At 42.6% G+C, this 23,840-nt stretch overlaps 1 protein-coding gene across 1 annotated transcript in view; it reads right to left on the reverse strand.

Moving 5' to 3' along the window:
• Positions 1-23,840, reverse strand: part of SHANK2 (SH3 and multiple ankyrin repeat domains 2) — a 561,458-nt gene that overhangs the window by 442,952 nt on the left and 94,666 nt on the right. The window contains exon 9 of the mRNA XM_029911481.1: positions 9,248-9,314. Within this exon, the coding sequence (XP_029767341.1) occupies positions 9,248-9,314 (67 nt within the window). The remainder of the gene's footprint in view (positions 1-9,247; positions 9,315-23,840) is intronic.

Here is a 23,840-nt window from a genome sequence, read left to right on the forward strand (position 1 = left end):
CAATTTATTTCCTATTTTAATCAACAGCTTATTTTGATGAGAACCAAATTTAGAAAATATTAATGTGAAGTTTTCCTATGGATATTAGCAATGAATATTCATTTATGGTAGGGGCTAACAGACTACAACTAGAAGAGGTTACAAAAGATGAAGAGTATCTACAGTATACTATGTAGTATATATTTAAAATGGTGAATGATAAAGATCTCAATGTCGCTGCCTTTATATTTATTTTAATAACATTGTGCTTTTCCATGAGAAAATACCTTATAGCATATGAAACAGGTAAAGATTAATCATACATCTGATAGCCATGTTCATTTGGCATTTATCACACAGTTGCATCCCTTCTGGTTCTATTAAATAACATGATTTTTATGTCTTTTGATATACTATACCTTTTCTTTTTATGCTTTTATTGGTTTAAATGTGTTTTTTTACAACTGGCTTAGACAATATGCTGCAGGAATCTGATCTGTAAAAATTAAACTGCTAAATGGCTCTTAAAAATAAACAAACAGAATATGTATTGGACCTGATAGTATTTAATTTAAATATTTGCAACTGAAGAGCCAACAATATTGACCTCAATTACTCTAATCTAATTAAAGAAAATAGGTTAGAAAAGCAAGTTTATCATGAAAAAACATAATATCATTGCTATTTAAAAACAGTTATTCTGTTTATTTAACAACAAAATGCATGTTTCATCTTAAACAGTGTATTTACTGCCACAATGCTAATAAAAACCAATTATTTTTCTTAGGGATGAGAAGTGTTGTTGTTTTTTTAATTCTAAAGCAATTGTCCTATACTAAATACGTATATTTTAAAGAATAAGCTTAATATATTAGCAGACTTTTGGCATTCACAAAAATTATTAAATTACAAAAAAAAAATCTGCTTGAAAAAACCCACAAACCATCACACATACACATCTCTGCATAATTATAGAGGAATACAGGAACTCAGACTTGAAGCCTAGCAACAGTATCCAAGTCTTAGTTAGTCTGCTAATCAACTACAAAAACTCACACACCAGCTCAATGTGTTTCATATTTAAAAAAAAAAAAAAAAAACAAAAAACAAACTAGTCACTATAAAAAAACAACCACAAAAAAAAGTTATTTAATAAAAAAAAAAAAAAAAAAAACACAAAAAACCCTCTTGCTTCTATCATCAGACCTGCTGGAGGACAAGATGTATGGTATAAACAAACCTTGTTCACTTGAAGAAGAACAACCCATGTCATTTAATCCATCTGATAATTCATCTCATCACAAAGAGCCAAGGCAAAAAAAGAGAGAGATTTAAAAATAGGTTATCCGAGTCAAAGGATTATCAGCTTGCAACATATTTAATATCTGCATAACTGTATCTAATGAGAGCTTCAGGACTTCTATATATATTATTGTTGGTTTTTTGTATCTCCATCCTATAGAAGCCATAGTAAATGCTGTATAGCAAATGCTTTCTAAACCTCCTGTGCTCATTTACTTGCAGACAGCTGTAGGCTGGATGAAAACAATCAGGGATTAACTTTTCTATTCATCACATCTTTTAATCCATTACTTTCCCTTAGCTTGGAAAATAAATAAATAAATGAATAAATAAAATAAGACAGTACAACTAATTAAAGGACGAATGAAAACGGGTGTAAATCTGTAACGTGTAACTGCTGTGCAGTTCATGAAGATTGTATTGTACAACAGATGTGATGTCTCTTTCAAAATAGAGAAAAAAAGATGGAACTGTATAAGCACAGAGCTGCAAGATATTTCTGGATTCCAAAGAGTTTCAAAATATGCAATCATTCAAATAAGGTGTTTTACTGTGTTTATCATCCCTGGAAAAGCTCATTAGGGAACATCTCGGATTAGAGTAAATTGAGTGATGTACTGAGTGTTATGAGGCTTTTGCCTCATAACAACTTTTCTTGCCTTACAAAAATACTTTTAACTTGTTTCAAACACAGTTACTTCAGAAGAATAAATGACATAAGAATTTTTATTTACCTTTTGGACATCTCTAAAATGCAACAAAAATTAAAAAAAAAAAGATTCTCTGCTGTTCAGAACCTTGTTTAACAAGAAATACAGTGATATGAGAATTTACTTTTAATCCCTCAGTGTTAACCTTTTCCCCCTCCCCTCTGAATTCTTTATCTCTTACACAGGATTAGGTTTTCCAAAATGGCACCCACTCTTGTTAGAAGTAAGATTGCTCTGAACATCCTTTTTAATACCAGTGAGTTTCTTATGGTACACGAGTTATTTTCAAGAGTCTTTTTGTGTCTGAAAACTGGTAGTGTCCAACCTAAGAAATATGTAGCAGTTTGTGATCTGGTAGATAATTGTTCTCCTGTTGGTGACTGTCACAGAAAAGTCATCAAGTTACAGAATATACTAACAGGAATGCAGAGTTACTTAAGCTTAATTGACAATAGGTGGAAGGAAAAGCAGCAAGGTATCTCCATTAAGCAAAGGAAAAATCTAATGATCTGAGCAGCAAAGGCATGGGCTCTGTCAGGGTTCCCTCCCCATTCTGAACTCTGGGGAACAGATGTGGGGACCCACATGAAAGACCCCCCTAAGCTTATTTCTACCAGCTTAGGTTAAAAACTTCCCCAAGGCACAAACCCTTTCCTTGTCCTTGGACGGTATTGCTGCCACCACCAAGTGATTAGACAAAGATTCAGGAAAAGGACCACTTGGAGTTCCTATTTCCCCAAACTATCCCCCCCAAACCCCTTCATCCCCTTTCCTGGGAGGCTTGAGAATAATATACTAACCAATAAGTTAAAGTGAGCACAGACCAAACCCTTGGGTTTTTAAGACACAAAAAATCAAATCAGGTTCTTAAAAGAAGAACTTTATTATAAAGAAAAAAGTAAAAGAATCACACCTGCAAAATCAGAATGGAAGGTCACTTTACAGGGTAATAAAAAGATTTTGAACACAGAGGATTCCCCTCTAGACTCAACTTCAAAGTTACAAAAACAGGAATAAACCTCCCTCTTAGCATAGGGAAAATTCACAAGCTAAAACAAAAGATAATCTAACATATTTCCTTGCTATTACTTACAATTTCTGTAATTTTAGATGTATCATTTTAGGATCTTTTAGGAGCTGGTTTACCTGCTTGGTCTCTCTTATTGTCCCAAGAAGGAACCAACAAAAAGAGCACAAACAAAACCTCCCCTCCCCCCAGATTTGAAAGTATCTTCTTTCCCCATTGGTCCTTCTGGTCAGGTGCCAACTAGGTTAATTGAACTGATTAACCCCTTACAGGTAAGTGATTCTGGCCAGGAGGGATTTTATGTTATTGCATACATAAAGGTTGTTACCCTTCCCTTTATATTTTTGACAGGCTCCATGGAACTCAAACTTGTCACATGTAGGGATATCATTGTTTTCACAGAACATATACACACAACATAGAAACTGAGGCAGAATTTGGCCTTCTGACTCCTTCTCATCCCTGGATTACCAATAATAGCTGTAAGTAGAGGGTCTGATATTGCAACCTTCACTTAAGCCAAACTGCCCTGGAAATGAAGTGGAATTTTGCTTGAGTAAGGGCTGTAGTGCTAGACCCACAGAATGAAAGCTGATGCCATCTTTGTAGGAAAAGAGAAAAAGCAATCCAGCTTCATATTAGTCATTTTCTACTGGATTGGAAAATACCTATAAACTCCATCAGTAACAACAGGGCATTTTCTTAGCATTGCTTGTTGGGGCTGGTCGAGACCCATGAAGAGCCCTTTGCACCTGAGAAGAGCCCTACCCCACTCTAAATTTCTATGAAATGTTAGGTAGTGGGAAGGGAATAGGACACGGGAACAGGTAATGTACCCAGAAGTAAGGTGTGCTTATGTAGGACATTAGGAGAATAGTGGACTGAGATTTCCTTTTTCATAGGAGGACAGATCTGCAATGTGTGCCAACTCATACTACTATAAAAGCAGCAATATCCTGACTTCCTAGTAGACTCAAGTTATAATCACTGCTACTGAACAAAGCAGCTCATTCTTTACAACATGTTGTACAGGACCATGAATGGTAAACATCACACTACAGGTGCTAGGTCTCCATGACTGCAGGTTTGGCAGCATTACCTGACACAGCCCTGTGGCTACTACTGATATAGTACAAGACTACCACATAATGACTTCTGTATGGAATGTACATGTGTTTTCCAATTCCTATTGCAATAGTCTGGGGCAGCAAAATGGTCTAAGAGGAACATTAATTAGTAAATGTAAAATCAGAAGATGGACTCCTTGATTGGGTCCTTCTCCAAAGATTACAGGTCACAAGCGATTAATAATTTTGCACATTTGAAATGCCTCAGTTGTAGAAATCTAAAAACTTGTTTCTGTCAGGATAAAAGAAAACCTGCTCATGAAGTTATTGAAATTAGGTCCAATCTGCCATTTCCTGTCATGAGTATATAATTAAAATAGACCATCCCTAAGATGGCACACCTGAGAAAGAGATGAACTTTTTTAGACAAATCTTGATTGCCATTTGCATTAGCTAGATGCCTATTATGTTTTGATTTAAGGAAGTATCAATAGCCACACAGAGTCTACCAAGACTACCAAGAGTTAGAAGATTGCTGGCTTTATTCTTCAAAAAAATAAAGGCTGGGATTTGTTCCAGTGCCTGTTTTGTAGTTGGAGAATCCTGTCATATATTCCATGCAGCCAGTGTTCAATTTCTATCTCTCACTTGCCACCTGCAGAGAAAAGTTCTGAAATACATGAAGTTTAAATCCTGTATTCATAAATACTGAAGTCCCTTTCTTCCTATAAGCAGACATGATTTGTTGTTTCTCTGTTTTGTTATCTTAAGATAATGCACATACATTTTCCACAGGCTTTAAAACTAAAGGCTCATTACACATTAATGGTTCCTTTCCTTTTTTTTTTTTAACAGCAAAACAAAAATGCATGAGATTGGTAATAATTGGGTTGTGTTGGTAGGTTTACTACTTTTGTCTGCTTCCTATAACCACTGAACTCCATATCCTCCAACTATTCAAAAATCTTCCACTGGGCAAGAACATAACATAAGAACATAAGAACGGCCATACTGGGTCAGAACAATGGTCCATCTAGCCCAGTATCCTGTCTTCCGACAGTAGCCAATGCCAGGTGCTTCAGAGAGAATGAACAGAACAGGTAATCATCAAATGATCCACCCCGTCGCCCATTCCCAGCTTCTAGGAAACAAAGGGTAGGACACCATCCCTGCGCATCCTGGCTAATAGCCATTGATGGACCTATCCTCCATGAATCCTCCATGTCCAAGGGACACACACTGCAAGGTTGCTTAGATTCCTAAATGTTTCCCAAGTTTGGAGGATAGACATCCACCTTAATGAAGAGTTATTGTTAAATAGGTACAGAATGTGTTTTAATAACCTTGTTCAATTTCAGGAACTTCTCTAAAACAGAGGACATTTTTCTCGAGATGTCAGATAATAAACTTCCTTAAAAGACCCCCTAATCTGAATCATCCCTCTTATCTTCATCAGGATGTTGGATTGAAACTTATTCTTTCAACCACTCCTCAGCTGTCTGATGGTCATTTTTTCCATCATGAAGCCTCCTGACTTTAAAAAGGCGCATTACTCATATGGCAATATGTCTGACCTCAGCCAAAAGATAGATGAAGACAATGGGTAATAATACACCCAGTATAAATAAAGGCCAAGTTGGTGAAGTTTAAACACCAGCATTGCTCTATATGTTCAGCACCACAGAAGCTCCATTCTCATTCTTTATTTCAGTTTTTTCACTCAGTATCCTGCTTTGTCCACATTGTGGAACTATTCCAGAAATATACATTTTTGTAACTTCACTATTAAAAATTAATGTTAAAAATGTTAAAGGAAAAGTACCTCTATTAAATCAAAGTTAATGTGAAGAAATTCAAACAAGTAATGCTTACTCTTTATCAAAGCCACCACCATCATACCTATACATCTACAGCCAGCACTTAGTACCAAGATGTCTCACAAGCATTGATGAATTTATCTTCACAACACCCACATGAGGAAATGAAGCTTCACTATCTCCATTTTATAGAAGAGGAACAAAGGCATCGAGGGAGGTTAAGAGTGACTTTCCCAGTGTCACAAAGAAAGTCTGTGCGACAGCCAGAAATTAAGCTCATATCTCCTGAATCCTGCTCAAGTGCCTAAGCCACAAGGTGATCCTTCCTTCCCTGGATTGAGTCTCATCCAGCTACTTTTCAGCTACATTCCATTTTCCATCATATACTGAGACAACTGGGAAACAACACTGTCCATGCTTGATGAGAAAATAATGTGGAGCTGAGCATTAATCACGTATTGAGGACATTGCAGCAGTGGAATCATGGGCTGCATGTAAGTGGATCCCTTTTCAGTAATGGGGCCTTTGCCCTGTAATTAATAATTTATACTCTGCTTTTTCTTGATTTCTTTCTTGTACTGTGTACAATTTTTTAAAAAAGAGAATAAACTATGTGCAGAAAAATGTAATACTTCTTTGTGTACAGAAGAATTGGACAAAACCACAATATTAAAAAGCAACACTGCAGGAATAAATTGGAACATTTGAATTAGCCCTATTGACTGCTTTCATTTTAACATCTTTACAAAGTCGTAGAACCATCAAAAATCATTTGTAAGCACAGGGTAATAAGATGACATGCTCATTAGGGATAGGCAATTGGTTCGTTTTCAGCAACTGCTTGACCTCATCAACTTGACATTTTCAAACCAGCACTGGTTGTAAATGCAGAAAGAAGAAAAAGAAACTAACTGAAGGGACCTGTTTTCAGTGTACCACCATGTTAAGTATAGGGCTACCTAGAAAGCTTAAGTTTTATGCAAGTCTCTTCAGTTTTGTCCAATAACCACACATCTTGGAAAAAATAAACAAAGAATATCACATGAGATTAAAACTCATGATATCTGATCTAGTTTTCAACTGCCAGCAATGAGCACAGAGAGCCACTCAGAAAGGGGGTTGTAAAGATGGCTTTAATCCACATTTGTATTCCCGCAATCCTGGGCGGGATATGAGCTGTGCCAGTGCCCCAGCATAACTGAGGCTTTGTCAACACACAGTCTTGCACTAGTTAGTTAAACCAGTGCAAATGATTGTGTGGACACACTTATTTCAGTATGAGTGGCTTTTTTGGTTTAGCTTGAACCTGTTTCTAACTAACGAACTAAACTGAAATAAACCTGGTGTAAACCGAAATAAGAGTCTCCAAACAGTCCTTTGAATCAGTTAATCTAAGTAAGCTTAAAATCCCATTTTAAATTAAACCCATGCAATTTTATATGTAGTCAATCTCTTCAAGCAGATTCAAGGCTGTTCTAAAGCAGCATTTTTCAAAGTTCGGGTTGCGACCCAGTACTGGGTCGCGGCATGTAAGGCACTGGGTCGCTCTGGTAAGCACCGCCGACCGGGATGTTAAAAGTCCCGTCGGCAGTGCTGCCCAGCTAAGGCAGGCTAGCGCCTACTTGTTCCGACACCACGCTGCACCCCAGAAGTGGCCAGCAGCAGGTCTGGCTTCTAGGCAAGGGGCTCTGCGCACTGCTCCCACCCCGAGCACCGGCTCCACACTCTCATAGGCCAGTTCCCGGCCAATGTGAGCAGGGGGGAGGGGCAGTGCCTGCGGGTGAGAGCCACGTGGAGCCACTTACGCGCCTCTGCCTAGGAGCCAGACCTGCTGCTGGCCACTTCAGGTGTACCACGGTGCCAGGACAGGCGGGAAGTCTGCCTCTGCCCGCCAGCTGTGCCACTGACTGGGAGCTGCTGGAGATAAATCCATGCCCCAATCCCGCATCCCAATCCTCTGCCCCAGCTGTGAGTCCCCCCCAAACCCTTCATGCCCAGCCCCACCCCAGAGTCTGCACCCCCAGCCCAGAGCCCTGACCCCCTCCCTCCCCCAACCCTCTGCCCCAGCCCTGAGCCCCCCCCCCCAAACCCGGAACCCCTTCCGGGGGGGAGGGCGGTGCCTGTGGGTGAGAGCCACATGAAGCCGCTTGCGCGCCTCTGTGTAGAAGCCAGACCTGCTGCTGGCTGCTTCAGGCGCAGCACGTTCCGCAGTGCCACGACAGGCAGGAAGCCTGCCTCTGGCACCTAGGCTGCACTGCTGACCGGGAGCCACCGGAGGTAAGTCCGCGCCCAACCCCGCGCCCCAATCCCCCACCCCAGCCCTGAGCCCCCTCCAACCCAGAACCCCTTCCTGCACCCCAAACCCCTCATCCCTGGCCCCACCCCAGAGCCCCACAGCCCAGAGCCCTGCACCCCTCCCACACCCCAACTCCCTGCCCCAGCCCCAAGCCCCCCCCCAAACCTGGAGCCCCTCCTGCACTCCAAACCCCTTATCCCCGGCTGCACCCCAGAGCCTGCACCCCCAGCCCAGAGCCCTGACCCCCTCCTGCACCCCAACCCCTTGCCCCATCCCACAGCCCCCTCCCACATTCTGAACCCCTCATTCCCAGCCCCACCTCACAGCCCTCACCCCCGCACCCCAACCCTCTGCCCTAGCCCCGAGCCTCTCCCACACCCAAAACTCATCATCCCCAACTCCGTTGGATCACGGGCATCAACAATTTTCTTCAACTGGGTCTCCAGAAAAAAAGTTTGAAAACCACTGTTGTAAAGTATGTGTACCCCGAGGGGCTGTCACAGGGGATTGCCCCAGACATCCTCCTTTCCTCTCAGCCACCCTCTACTTGCTGCAATTAGGGGGCATGGCATATGGCAGGAAGTGCCATGCAGGTCCTAACCAGTGGAGGATCTCTGTGTTGAGGTAATCCTCCTGTGATCAGCTACACCAGCTTTAGCACTGCTTTGCACTGGTGACACAGTGCACAGCAGCCTTGCTGAAGGGGGGAATCTGCCCTCTCTGGCTTGTGTGTGTGTTTAATCTGTCCAAAACTGATCACACTTAGTCAGAACACATCTATCATCCAGTAGTGGTACTTATATCCAATTTTCTAAAACAAAGACTCTCTGAAAAACAATTTGGCCTTTTTCCTATTCCTTCACATTTTAGAAAATGGAAGATAAACTTAGAATATTTCTCTGTATCAACCGCATATTCAGCCTTCTGATTATATTTCACATAAAACCAGATTTAACTGTTCTTTATAGGATTTTAATCTGGATCTAAAGATTCCAATCAACATTTCATAAAGCTTTTCATTGTCACTAGTTTGTAAATATTTTACTTACCAATATCTGTTTCCTTGTGATTTTTGATATATTCAGCCAGCTCAAAATTTCCTGCTATTATGGCCACCTAAAAGATTGTAAAATAGCTCAAATTAATATGTGCTCAGTCATACACTGACAAATATACATGTTACATTATACAGAGATAGATATTGGTACACACAACATAAATGTATTGTTCCATATAACAAAATGGGGTAAAGTGCATTTACTTTGCATCTTTGACCCTCTCTCCTCCATGCACATATTATTATAGTTATGTTAATTTGCTGAAACATAATACAAAGAAACAGGAATCTTGTATCATAGACACAGACAAAGCAAGATCTGCTGCAATGGGAGCATTGATAAAAATGGAGCCCAGACAGGGCCACCCCTTTCAACCCAGAACTGTGAAGGGGAGACCCATCATTATGGGGGTACTAGGACCCAGGTAATGTCTCCCCTCCCCTTCTACTTGGGCTTGGGAGAAAGATGCAAAGAGGAGCCAGACAGCCACTGCAGCCAATAGGAGCAGAAGCAGCCAAAGCAAGGACCTTTCGTCCTTTGAAGAACTTTCTCCAGTTTTGACTGGACTTTCTCTGCCCTGTGCTGATTGGCTGTTTGCTCCACCGTCTCCATCTCCCTCTGCCTCACAGTCTCTTCATCTCAGCATCATTCCTCTTCCCCACTTCCCTGTCCCTCACACCACCATCCCTTTAATGTCCTCTCTCCCTTCCCTTTAGCTGATCCCTTTTATTAAACCCACCCCAAAAACAAAAATAAATAAAACATCATGGAACTAACATGGCATGTGCCATCATCACATTTGTGTCTCTGGTTGCATGTTATAACCCCTTCCCCCACCATGTATCTCTCTTCTCTATTTAGATTGTAAGCTCTTCAGGGCAAGGACATCTTTTTTGTTTTCTCTTTGTACAGTGCCTAGCATAATGTGGTGATGGACCATGACTAGCATGCCTAGGCACTATTGTACTACAAATAATAAATAATCTTAATAATAACAACAATAAACCATCTCATTAAACCATATTCACTTTACATATTAAAAAAAAACCTTCTGAGGGGGCTTACGACGATGGTGAATGGATAGGGACTCTTTCATGTCTAGTGCCAGTTCCAGTTATTCCAGATGAGTATCACATGCAGCACACCTGAATTTTTCTGTGGAGACTCTGAACCCAGAAATTTAAGACACTGTTTTCCCCTGATTGTTCCTATCTCCCTTCCCTGAGAAGAGAAGCAGGGATTGCAATGGGGAAATGAGAGAGGGCCATAGAAGCAGTATTACCAGCCACAAACAATCAAATATCATGAATCAGATACCAAAAAACCATTAGATTGCCTTAAAATCATGATATTTTAAAATATGTATATATTTTAATAAATATATTAAAATAATACATAATTTTGTTTTTTTTTACCTGCCTTCCAACTGTTAAGCCTTTTGGGGAAGCTACCCACTCTAAATTCAACCTTAAGGGTATTTCTACGCTGCAATTAAAAACCCATGGCTGGCCTGTGCCAGCTGACTCAGGCTCGAGGGGCTTGGGCTAAGGGTCTGTTTAACTGTGTTGCAAAAGTTCTGGGGCTCTACCACTTCAAAGAGCCCTAGAAATGGGATTCCAGCCCAAGCCCAAATATCTATATTGGAATTAAAACAGACCCTTAGCCTGAGTCCCCCGAGTGCACTGACTAAATAATGCAAGTATCTCTACTGTCTATGTGCAGGGGTACGCACTCACACTCTTGTAACCCTTTTCCCACTCTTGCCCCCAATATTTTTTCACCTTTCAGGGTTCTCATTGCCTCTTTACATCAGTGAGAACCACCCTTTTTCCAGACAGCAGCCTGGCTTCTTTCCTATTGGGAACAATGGGAGGTAGTAGCCATCTTTCTTACAAGTAGTAAAAACTGCCACATGTATTCGCTGTAGAGAAAAGATGGTCAGCTTAGCTGAGGAAAACCTGTGGCCTCAGGGCTATTACAACGATGAGAACAAGTGGCCATTTTGAAACAGGAGAGAACTTTGGAAATTTACTGCTAAGGGAGAAGAGTTTATTCACTAGCTCTGCTAGCTCATAAAATGTCAGGTAATGAAGTAAATACATTTTTTTAAAAAAGTATCTGAGATGTTCTCAGAGTGTGAGATGTATAAAGTTTGGAGTTTGTGTAGGCAGTGATTGTTTTAGGTATTGTACCAAAAGAAGGTGAGACTCAGCAGAACAAATTTTGTAAAGTGCCCACTTTTAAAAATTACACTCAAACTAATTAATAATTTATTTAAAATCCCCCCAGGAAAAGTTACTCACAGATTATGTCTATAAATTTGAAGAAGATACTCTGTATTGTGTATAGAAAACAGAGTTTGAATTCCTACTGTAAATTAAAAACTCAGTGTAACCTAACCAACACCTCCATATATATAAATGTAAAATAATTGCATTTATTTTCTACAATTTTAGATCAGCCCAAATTATTTGTACAGTATTGATCATTCTGCTATTAGTGCAGTCTCAAACATCTGCACCATATGTTTGGGACTCAAGGTGAACGTGCAACCATGTATTCCTACTTTAACTTTGGAAAAAGTCTCATTAATACTTATGAATATGGTTGTTTGCAGCAAGGATGGGGGAACTGGTTCAGAAAAAATAAGAAGTGGTTGCTTCCTTTTCCCCTCTCCTTAACTCCCAACATATATAGCCATGGCTACTTGAGACATTCCTGAAGGCCTGAAACTGTCTCTCCATTACTCTCCTCCCTCCCAACCTGAAACACATAAATATCTTTGAAGATTCAGTTATGAGACCAGAAGTTCTGATTATCCCCCTCCCCTGAGGCCCTCCTCCACCCGTTTGCTCCTCTCTGCCCCCTCCCCCAAGGAAAGCTCCTGCCCACTGCTCTCCTCTGCCCTTCCCCCGAGGCCCCCCTCACGCTCACCTGCTGCTCGCTCCTCTCTACCCCCTCCCCCAAGTACCTCCCTCCTGATGCTCACTCCTTTCTGCCTCCTCCCCCCGCCAGCCTTAAGGGCGAGCAGCAGGGGCCTCGGGGAAGAGGACTAGTGGGGATGAGACCGCAGGGTGGAGTGCAGGCGGGGCCACAGTCTGTGTGTGCTGAGCACCCCCTATTTTTTTTCTGTGGGTGCATGAGCCCCGGAGCACTCACGGAGTCAGCACCAATGCTTTTTATCATTTATCATGGTTTAAGAGAGTTAAGTCTATGCAGTTTGGGGGGTCTAACCTCCACTAGCTGGTCATTAATTGACAATTGAAGTCCTCTACACAAGGCACTATGGCCTAATATCTCACAATAACAAATACATTTCCCATATACCTCTTTTTGTTAGAGCACCAAATGAAGCCCAAAAGGTAAAAGGTTGTACATGCTGCTTGCCATGTTCACATCATAAACAAATGTTTTCATCTATTTAGTCTCCACTTTCCTCTGTAAATTATTTCATAGTCACTTAAATTATATTGTCCACTGTAAAAGCTTGATGTAATAATTATGATTTCTTACAGGAAATACATTTCTTACTTAGATTTTAAACTCTTTGGGGCAGATACCATTTTTTTGTTCTATATTTGTACAGTGCCTAGCACAATCGAGTTCTCGTCCATGACTAGGGCTCCTAGGCACTATGGTAATACAAATAATAAATAATAACTTTTCAGAATATTATTAAACCAGAAGATATTGAGGATGTTTGAATAAGTGAACAGCAGCCAAGCATAAATGGAAGCTTAAAAGCAAACCACAAATGCTCTAAGTGAAATTAAACAAAATATATATGTTAATTATATATACATATATTTACAAACACGCAACGGTTATACAGATGTATTTTAAAATTGATTATCAGCAAACAGTTCTGGGTATGTGCAACATATACATTTTTCCCATTAAAATAACTCTGCCCACAATGTAAAATAGTACAATGCAAAATGTTTACTGGGGATAAGTGTGTAATTATTTTTCTTTTCACGATTTCAATAGCAGGGAAACTCTGTGCCTTGATACTTTCAGGTTGTGATACTTCAAAGTTGATGTATTACTAAGAGTAGAATTTATTGCTATGAGTCATTAACAATGGGTCAAATCAGTTCCCATTACTACCGGATTGCAGTCCAAGGAGTACAGAAGGATGGATTATTTTCTCAGCTGCATCATAACCTTCCTGGACCCCTATCGATTCCTGTGAGGAATCTGTTCTGGGAGAAGGGGTTAGGGTTAGGTGTGGTATGTGTGCTGTGTATGGTCATCCAGAAACCAGCAGGGAATCTGCTGAAAACTTAACACTCTCTAAAGCTGTGTCAATTTTTTTGCACCCCTTTTCTGGGGTTTTAGGAAAGTTTTCAGGAGAGGACATCCTGTCGGCACAGCAAGTGATGGGGTGGAAGAAAGCTAAAGTCAGCCAGGAGACAGTGCAGAGACACAGGGCCTCCATGCAGACAGTGCTGGCCTCCAGTATATCTCACAAGATTCACATTGCTCTTGCGAGATCTCCATGTTTTTGAGATACACACCCCCTATTCAGTCCACGGGATAAGGGGCTGAGGTGGCCACCGCAAATCCCATCCACCTTTTCTCAACAGAACAGTCCAGGGATCATTTTCCTCCCCATGTGCATATTTCCCTGTAAAGGAACAATGTGGACCAAAAGCAATACTTCAGAAAAGATTAATGGCCCTTTTTGCTAGACTCGAAAGGATTTAACTCTTCCATCAAGGTAGGGGGCGTTTACATGCTTTATTCCCTCTGGATAAAACTCACTATTGGTGAAGGGCCTGAATCTGACCCTCCATTCTGCAGAACCCTATGATAACTTCGCACAAGGGGGCCTCAGTTCTCCCTGCAAGCTGAGGAAAGTAGGTGTCTCCATTGCAGGGGAAGGTTTTTTTAATCTAATCACCCAACATAAGACAGTAGTACCTGATTTTCCAGTGCCTTGCCCCGTGTGTCGTCATTTACACCAATGCCCAAGTGGGTACCCAGTGCTACCAAACAGGTGCAAAGCAACAGAGAATCAGGTCCACTATGTCCTCATCGCCATTTCTAATGAGGGCCTGAGGACTTTCAGGCAATTAGCCATTAGATCCAGCTTTAAAAAAAATCCCATTTTCCTACATCACTTGATTGAACTGCATATGGATTGAAAATCTGAACTTTATGAATGCCTAGAAAAATGCTGTGCGATTACCTCTGGAACTGCATTTATGATTGGCATTGGTTGGAGAGCACAAGAATGTCTGTATTTTGTACTAAAACTAAAAGAAACTAAATTGATCTTTTGCATAAAAAAGGAAGCTTAAATCAACTGGAGCAACAGCATTCTTTATAACCTTCCATGTGTCCACGGTGTTTCTAAGACACTTATCACTTTGCTATATAAAATAACTTAGCCATGCTGCAGGACATTAAAGGAGATTCATTATTATTTTTCATTTTTATTGTCAATGCATTGTCCCCTATTGACTTATTCTTACAATACCCTAAATAAATAAATCATATTAGTTCCTTAGTATCAGCAGCCAGGTTTTCCTGCCAAGTTATGTGCTCAAATAGAATGCATTGGACATGGCAACAGGCTGAGATGACTCAAGCTGGTTAACTCCCAGACAAGAAGTTTAGCTGCATTACATACTGCTCACGTCAATGAAACTACCCGGGGCAATTATCCTCTTACTGGGTATTCTGGGATGGAGCAGCTTTGACTACAGTGAGCAATAATTATTATGGAGAAGAGCTGGCTGGAGAATTTCATAAAATTCAAAATGTATATGAAAAATGGAAAAAAAAATCCACAGACTTTTTTCACTATTTTTCAACCAATTCTATTATGCAGTATTATAAAATCATACCCATTGTCATTGCCAGTGCAAGACTGTTTCATACAGTATGGTATATGGACTGTTCTCTATAGTAGTGGTTAGACACAAAGCTGATGGGCACTATAGAAACCTTAACATGCTAAATAGAGAGATAGTAAACCATACACCAATCACTGTTACAATGTAAACTGTGCTTGTTTTCTTTCTGTAATAATTTAGGACAAGATTTGGATACCTGTACTCAACGGGCTTGTGGTGCAAGCTGCTGCTCAAGATGAGTTGGGGTATCAGAATCTGGCCCTTATCAATGAATGTCCCATTATTTTAAAGTGTAACCTATAAGTACTAAGGTGCTGTAGGTGCTATGAGCCTAACAGTAAAGCTGTTCAACTACAGCAGAACCTCAGAGTTATGAACACCAGAGTTCAAACTGACCAGTAAACCATACACCTCATTTTTGAACCAGAAGTACACAATCAGGCAGCAGCAGAGACACCCCCCCAAAAAAGAAGGCAAATATAGTATCGAACTGTGATAAATGTAAACTACTAAAAAAATAAAGGGAAAGTTTAAAAAAAAGATTTGACAGTATAAAGAAACTGTTTCTGTGCTTGTTTCATTTAAATTAAGATGGTTAAAAGCAGCATTTTATTTCTGCACAGTAAAGTTTCAAAGCTGTATTAAGTCAATGTTCACTTGTAAACTTTTGAAAGAACAACCATAACGTTTTGTTCAGAGTTATAAACATTTCAGAGTTACGAACAACCTCCATTCCCGAGGTATTTGTAACCATGAGGCTCTACTGTACCATATATTTCCTATACTGGCAGGATTGATTCACATGGGTTCATGCCCTATGACATGCTTAGAGTTTGGGGAGTTTCTTTACATTATAAGCCAGTGACAAGATTTCTATTCAGCACCACCTCTTATTTACATGATCAATTCAAATGGGGAATTCAGAAGAGAAATGCAACTGTATTATTAATGAGCAGACATGTTATTGAAATGACACAATCTTTGACACACAGCAGTAAATCTCCAAGTGTACATGCAAATATGCTGTTTGACTGGTAAACATGTTTTATTACTCAAAAGAGAGATATTTATGTTAGATAGCTAAAAGACAAAGAATAGTTGAGGGAATTATTTCGGTGTTTGCTGCTGAATCCATCATTCATCCTGCTTTAATATACTTCAGTGTGGCTACACTATATCAAATACTAACAGTAAAAAATTAAGAAAAATGTATCAATTTTTAAAGAGAGCATGAAAAAGTAAATAAAGTACAAGATACTGAATAGCATAACATCATTGTACTTTACTGCATTGAACTTGGTGGGTGAGGTGGAGCAGGCGGGAGGAAGGAAAGGCAAATTTGAAAAATCCAATGGTGCAAAATTATGTTGGTTAAATTTTTTAAATTCTAAGCCAGCTAAGGAGAATAACACAGAGTGCTTTCTCCACCAACCTTTTTCTTGAACCAAGAATTGTATGTCTTCTGAGCGGAGTTCATGTAATGAATAAAGAGGTTGTAATGAACTACAGCAAAGTACATGATTACGCTTTTATGAAGCGTCAATGTATTGCAAGCTATCAAAGGAAGAAGGCACTATATGGTCAATTTTAAAACTAAGCTCCTATTTAAAACAGATTAATGTTGATGGAAAGACTCCCATTGATTTAAATAGGAGCTGCACCAGCCCCTAATGTCTATATAATTACATTTAATTTTATTTTTTTACATTTTAGGAAAACTCATTGATTAGGATTTTCCTGGAAAGCCATGGAGGTTGATTAATTTACATTTTAAACAGATTGATAACTGAGTTCCCGTGGGATGGAATTTCTAAGAATACTGCTACTTGAGAGCAAGGCAGAGTGTAAGATTTTTAATTTAGAGTTGGGTTTTTTTAAACATACCAAAGGAGAGCATTTCTCTACAATGTTGCATTTCTAACATAAAACTGAAAGGAGACTAATTTGTAGAGGTGCTGTTACTTGGCCAAAGGTGGAAGTTTCTTCTTAATCTTAGGCCTGGTCTACACTACGAGTTTAGGTCGACTTTAGCAGCGTTAAATCGAATTAAGCCTGGACACGTTCACACGACGAAGCCCTTTCTTTCGACTTAAAGGGCCCTTTAAACCGGTTTCTTTACTCCACCTCCGACGAGGGGATTAGCGATAAAATTGGCCTTAGCCGGTCGGAATTGGGGTAGTGTGGACAGAATTCGACGTTATTGGCCTCCAGGAGCTATCCCACAGTGCTTCATTGTGACCGCTCTGGACAGCACTCTCAACTCAGATGCACTGACCAGGTAGACAGGAAAAGCCCCGCGAACGTTTGAATTTCATTTCCTCTTTGCTCAGCGTGGAGAGCACAGGTGACCACGCAGAGTTCATCAGCACAGGTAACCGTGATGGAGTCCCAGGATCGCAAAAGAGCTCCATCATGGACCGAACAGGAGGTACGGGATCTGCTCGCCATATGGGGAGATGAATCAGTGCTAGCTGAACTCCATAGCAGTAAACGAAATGGCAAAATATTAGAAAAGGTCTCCAAGGCCATGAAGGACAGAGGCCATAACAGGGACGCACAGCACTGCCGCGTGAAAATTAAGGAGCTAAGGCAAGCCTACCACAAAGCCAGAGAGGCAAACGGAAGGTCCGGGGCAGAGCCGCAAACATGCCGCATCTACGCGGAGCTGCATGCCATTCTAGGGGGTGCAGCCACCACTACCCCAACCGTGTGCTATGACTCCCTCACTGGAGAAACACACAGGGAAGCGGGTTCGGGGTATGAGGAAGATGAGGATGAAGATAATGTAGATAGCTCACAGCAGCAAGGAAGCGGAGAAACCAGTTTCCCCAACAGCCAGGATATGTTTATCACCCTGGACCTGGAACCAGTAACCCCCGAACTCACCCAAGGCATGCTCCCAGACCCTGAGGGCACACAGGGGACCTCTGTTGAGTGTACCTTTGTAAATATTACACATGGTTTAAAAGCAAATTAATGATTAATTTGCCCTGGCAATCGCGGCCAGTACAGCTACTGGAAAAGTCTGTTAACGTGTATGGGGATGGAGTGGAAATCCTCCAGGGACATCTCCAGAAAGCTCTCCTTCATGTACTCCCAAAGCCTTTGCAAAAGGTTTCTGGGGAGGGCTGCCTTATCCCGTCCGCCATGGTAGGACACTTTACCACGCCAGGCCAGTAGCACGTAGTCTGGAATCATTGCATAACAAAGCATGGCAGCGTATGGTCCCGGTGTTTGCTGGCATGCAGACAACATCCATTCCTTATCGCTCTTTGTTATCCTCAGGAGAGTGATATCATTCACGGTCACCTGGTTGAAATGGGGCGATTTTATTAAGGGGACATTCAGAGGTGCCCCTTCCTGCTCTGCTGAACAGAAATGTTCCCCGCTGTTAGCCACGCAGTGGGGGAGAGGGGTGAAATGATCATCCCCGATAATTGGGTGTGGGGGGGGGGTTAGTTGGGTTTGTGCTGCATGTTAACCTGGAAACCACAGCCCCTCCTTTTACATTGCAAAGCCATTTTAAATGGCCAACCCAACGGGTGCTTGATATGGGAAATGAGGGTGCTACTGTTTGAAACCATTCCCACATGTTAAGAAGGTTAAAAAAGCCAAAAGACTGTGGCTTACCATGGCTGCCTGCAAGCCGAAATCTGTTGCCTGGCACTGCGTGAGTGATCTCTCACACCAAACCGGCAGGCCCTCAATATAAGAGGAAAAATGCGACCTTGTAATGAAAGCACATGTGCTGTGTAATGTGAACAGCAAAATTTAACGTGAAAGAGTGTACCCATTGTTCTCTAAAATGTGTCTTTTTTAATCACCTCTCCCTTCTCCTCCACCAGCTGCAAATGTTTTTCCTTCACAGAGGCTAGTGAAGATTAGAAGGAGAAAATGGCGGACTCGGGATGATATGTTCACGGAGCTCCAGATGTCCTCCCACGCTGAAAGAGCACAGCAGAATGCGTGGAGGCAGTCAATGTCAGACTACAGAAAAGCACAGTATGAACGAGAGGAGAGGTGGTGGGCTGAATCACGGGATGAACAGAGCAAGTGGCGGGCTGAACATGATAGGTGGCGTCAGCTTGCAGACAGAAGGCAAGAGTCGATGCTCCGGCTGCTGGAGCATCAAACTGATATGCTCCAGCGTATGGTTGAGCTGCAGGAAAGGCAGCAGGAGCAGAGACCGCCGCTACAGCCCCTGTGTAACCAACAGCCCTCCTCCCCAAGTTCCATAGCCTCCTCACCCAGACGCCCAAGAACATGGTGGGGGGGCCTCCAGCCACCCAGTCACTCCACCCCAGATGATTGCCCGAGCATCAGAAGGCTGGCCTTCAATAAGTGGTAAAGTTTTAAACTGCAGTGTGTCTTTTTCCTTCCCTCCTCCCCCACCCATCCCGGGCTACCTTGGCAATTATCCCCCTAGTTGTGTGATGAATTAATAAAGAATGCATGAATGTGAAGTAACAATGACTTTATTGCCTCTGCAAGTGGTGCTCGAAGGGGGGAGGGGAGGGGGGAGTGGTTGGTTTACAGGGAAGTAGAGTGAACCGGGGGGGGGGGCGGAGGGTTCATCAAGGAGAAACAAACGGAAGTTTCACACCGTAGCCTGGCCAGTCACAAAACTCATTTTCAAAGCTTCTCTGATGCACACCACGCCCTGCTGTGCTCTTCTAACCGCCCTGGTGTCTGGCTGCGCGTAATCAGCGGCCAGGCAATTTGCCTCAACCTCCCACCCCGCCATAAATGTCTCCCCCTTACTCTCACAGATATTGTGGAGCGCACAGCAAGCAGCAATAACAATGGGGATATTCTTTTCGCTGAGGTCTGAGCGAGTCAGTAAGCTGCGCCAGCGCGCTTTTAAACGTCCAAATGCACATTCCACCACCATTTGGCACTTGCTCAGCCTGTAGTTGAACAGGTCCTGACTACTGTCCAGGCTGCCTGTGTACGGCTTCATGAGCCATGGCATTAAGGGGTAGGCTGGTCCCCAAGGATCACGATAGGCATTTCAACATCCCCAATGGTTATTTTCTGGTCCGGGAAGAAAGTCCCTTCCTCCAGCTTTCGAAACAGACCAGAGTGCCTGAAGACGCGAGCATCATGTACCTTTCCCGGCCATCCCACGTTGATGTTGGTAAAACGTCCCTTGTGATCCACCAGGGCTTGCAGCAGCATTGAAAAGTACCCCTTGCGGTTTATGTACTCGGTGGCTTGGTGCTCCGGTGACAAGATAGGGATATGGGTTCCGTCTATCGCCCCACCACAGTTAGGGAATCCCATTGCAGCAAAGCCATCCACTATGGCCTGCACGTTTCCCAGAGTCACTACCCTTGATATCACCAGGTCTTTCATTGCCCTGGCAACTTGGATCACAGCAGCCCCCACAGTAGATTTGCCCATTCCAAACTGAGTCCCGACTGACCGGTAGCTGTCTGGCGTTGCAAGCTTCCACAGGGCTATCGCCACTCGCTTCTCAACTGTGAGGGCTGCTCTCATCCTGGTATTCTGGCGCTTCAGGGCAGGGGAAAGCAAGTCACAAAGTTCCATGAAAGTGCCCTTACGCATGCGAAAGTTTCGCAGCCACTGGGAATCGTCCCACACCTGCAGCACGATGCGGTCCCACCAGTCTGTGCTTGTTTCCCGGGCCCAGAATCGGCGTTCCACGGCATGAACCTGCCCCAGTAACACCATGATTTCCACATTGCTGGGGCCTGTGCCTTGTGAGAGGTCTATGTCCATGTCAATTTCCTCGTCACTCTCGTCGCCGCACTGCAATCACCTCCTCGGCTGGTCCTGGTTTTGCTTTGGCATGTCCTGGCTCTGCATATACTCCAGGACAATGAGCGTGGTGTTCATAGTGCTCATAATTGCCGCGGTGATCTGAGCGGGCTCCATGATCCCAGTGCTCGCTATGGCGTCTGGTCTGAAAAAAGGCGCGAAACTAGTATCCGACGGACGGAGGGAGGGAGGGAGGGAGGGGCGAGTGACGACATGGCATACAGGTACAGGGAATTAAAATCAACAAAGGTGGCTGTGCATCAGGGAGAAACACAAACAACTGTCACACAGAATGGCCCCCCCCCCCCCAAAGATTGAACTCAAAACCCTGGTTTTAGCAGGCCGTTGATTTCACGGAGGGAGGGGGAAGCAAATGAATACAGAACAAATCTATTTTTTACATCTTAAGCTGGCAGACGACGGTGCAGCATGACTGATAGCCCTTGGCATCTTCTGGGTGCTTGGCAGAAAATACTGGGCGCTTGGCAGAAAATAGCATACTACAACTGATAGCCATCATTGTCAAGACAGTTCAATAGGACTGAGCATGTCTGCCCAGGTGTCCATGATTGACAGCCACTGCAATACGATGATGATGGATACCAGTCGTAATATACCATCTTCTACCAAAAGGCAAGGGGCTGCTGCTGTGTGCAATGCAGCCCCACATCTGCCAGCCCCAAGTCTGCCAGCACCCAGATCGCCGATGAAGGCTACCAGTCATACTGCACCGTCTACTGCCAAAAGGCAATTAGCTGCTGCTGTGTAGCAATGCGGTACCACGTCTGCCGGCACCCAGATGACATATGGTGACGCTGAGCTGAGCTGAGCTGAGCTGAGCGGGCTCCATGCTTGGCGTGGTATGTTGTCTGCACAGGTAAAAAGGCGCGAATCGATTGTCTACCGTTGCTCTGACGGAGGGGGAGGGGCCTGATGACATGTACCCAGAACCCCCCGCGACACTGTTTTGCATCATTCAGGCACTGGGATCTCAACCCAGAATTCCAATGGGTGGCGGAGACTGCGGGAACTGTGGGATAGCTACCCACAGTGCAATGCTCCGGAAGTCGACGCTAGCCTCGGTAGTGCGGACGCGGTCCGCCGACTTAATGCATTTAGAGCATTTTATGTGGGGACACACACAATCGGCTGTATACAACCGATTTCTATAAAACCGGCTTCTATAAATTCGACCTAATTTCGTAGTGTAGACATACCCTTAGGAAATTAGTGTATGTCCTAATGTATATGGACACCAAAAGTATCACATGAACATTCCTTGATGTGAGACGTTACTGTGAGCTTGTTGGCACTTCCATGATGAGATTTCCTGCTCCAGGTTCTGTCATGCTGAGTCATGTACAGTAGCTGTTTTGTACTGCAAATACAGTGATCCCATTAAAATTCAGGTTCTTTTTCATTCTGAGAGTGAATATCTTTTTGTTTAGTACTTTTGTCCACAAGTAAGGTGTCTCAAGTCACATCCTTAAAGTCCTTACATGAATTTATTCTATTAAGCTTGCATCACTTCATTTATAATTGCTTGTTCATTAAAAAAATAAGTTTTCTGTCATTTCAACTAACAGCTCTGTTTCTCTGCCTATAGTGGATCAAACTATCCCTTCCTTAAGGAAGGGTCAAGTAACTCTTAGGGTTTGTCTACATTTGACGTAGGTGGTGTGATTTCCAGGTCTCCTAGACATACCTGTGTTAGCTCTACTTGAGTTAGTGCGCTAAAAAGAGCAGTGTAGAGGGGTAGCAGAAATGGTGGCTCAGTCTAGCCACCCAAGTATGCACCCAGACGGTCCGGGTCAGTTTGTACTCTAAGCTGCTGCCTGTGCTACCCTGGTCACACTGCTATTTTTAGGTGCTCACTCGAGCAGAGCTACAGAGGGTATGTCTACGTGGACAGGAAATCACACCTTCCAGGTCAAATGTAGATGTAGCCTTAGTTTCTACGGATTCTCTCCATTGGAGGTCTATCTGATACAATATGTCTCTAGGTTTTTATAATGGCACCAGTCAGTGTAATATTTGAGCAGCATAGTATCCAAAGTGAATTATTTTTCCTCCACTCCACCAGAGTGTGCTGTACATTCACACCCTGGCTTGCCTTGCACAAAGTCCCCATGCAGGCAAGCCCTCACTTTTTAAAATTTTTCAGCAATAAACATAATAAAAATATAGGCCACAATCTATGTGTGTGCTTAATTTTGCATTCTAACTTCAGTGGGATTATTCACAGTGGGACTACCAACAGTGAAAGAGGGGGGTCTTAAACAATAAAAAGAATGAGGGGTTTGTGACGTTGCACTCTATATGATTTCATGAAAATATGCTAATATAACTGGAATATGCTTCATGCAAAAGGTCTCTTGTAAGGTATCATTACAAAGTTTATAATCTACTGAGTGTGGTCATCCTATTTGTATAAATGTATCACTCTTGTATCTGAAACTAGAAATATGAAATATAACTTTGAGGGCCTATTGTAATTATGCAAAGGGTGGGCCATTAATGGTGGTTTGGAATCTTGATGGCTCCCATCAACCAGGACGATTGACTGTGGATGGCTCTGTTTGCAGGCAGCCCTTCCTGTGAGTCAGGCTGGGAGGAATGAAAGCTTGGGATCTTACAGTGACATGATCATGTCACCTGAACTGGAATCCATCTTTAACCAGGTGCTTTTACATTGATAAGGAGGGGTGGGAACCCAGAGGGGCAAAGGATTCCCGCCTTATGCAAAAGATATATAAGTGGGTGGAACAGAACAAAGGTGGCTGCAATCATGAGAAACCCCCTAGCTAGCACCTGAGCTGGAACAAGGGCTGTACCAGGGGAAAGGATTGTGCCCAGACTAGGAAGGCCTCTAGTCTGTGAAAGAAACTTATTGAAACATCTGAGGGTGAGATTGTATCTGTATTCAGTTTTATTACTGT

Source organism: Terrapene carolina, unplaced genomic scaffold, assembly GCF_002925995.2.
Source record: "Terrapene carolina triunguis isolate 2854851 unplaced genomic scaffold, T_m_triunguis-2.0 Scaffold96, whole genome shotgun sequence".
NCBI classification, from domain to species: Eukaryota; Metazoa; Chordata; order Testudines; family Emydidae; genus Terrapene; species Terrapene triunguis.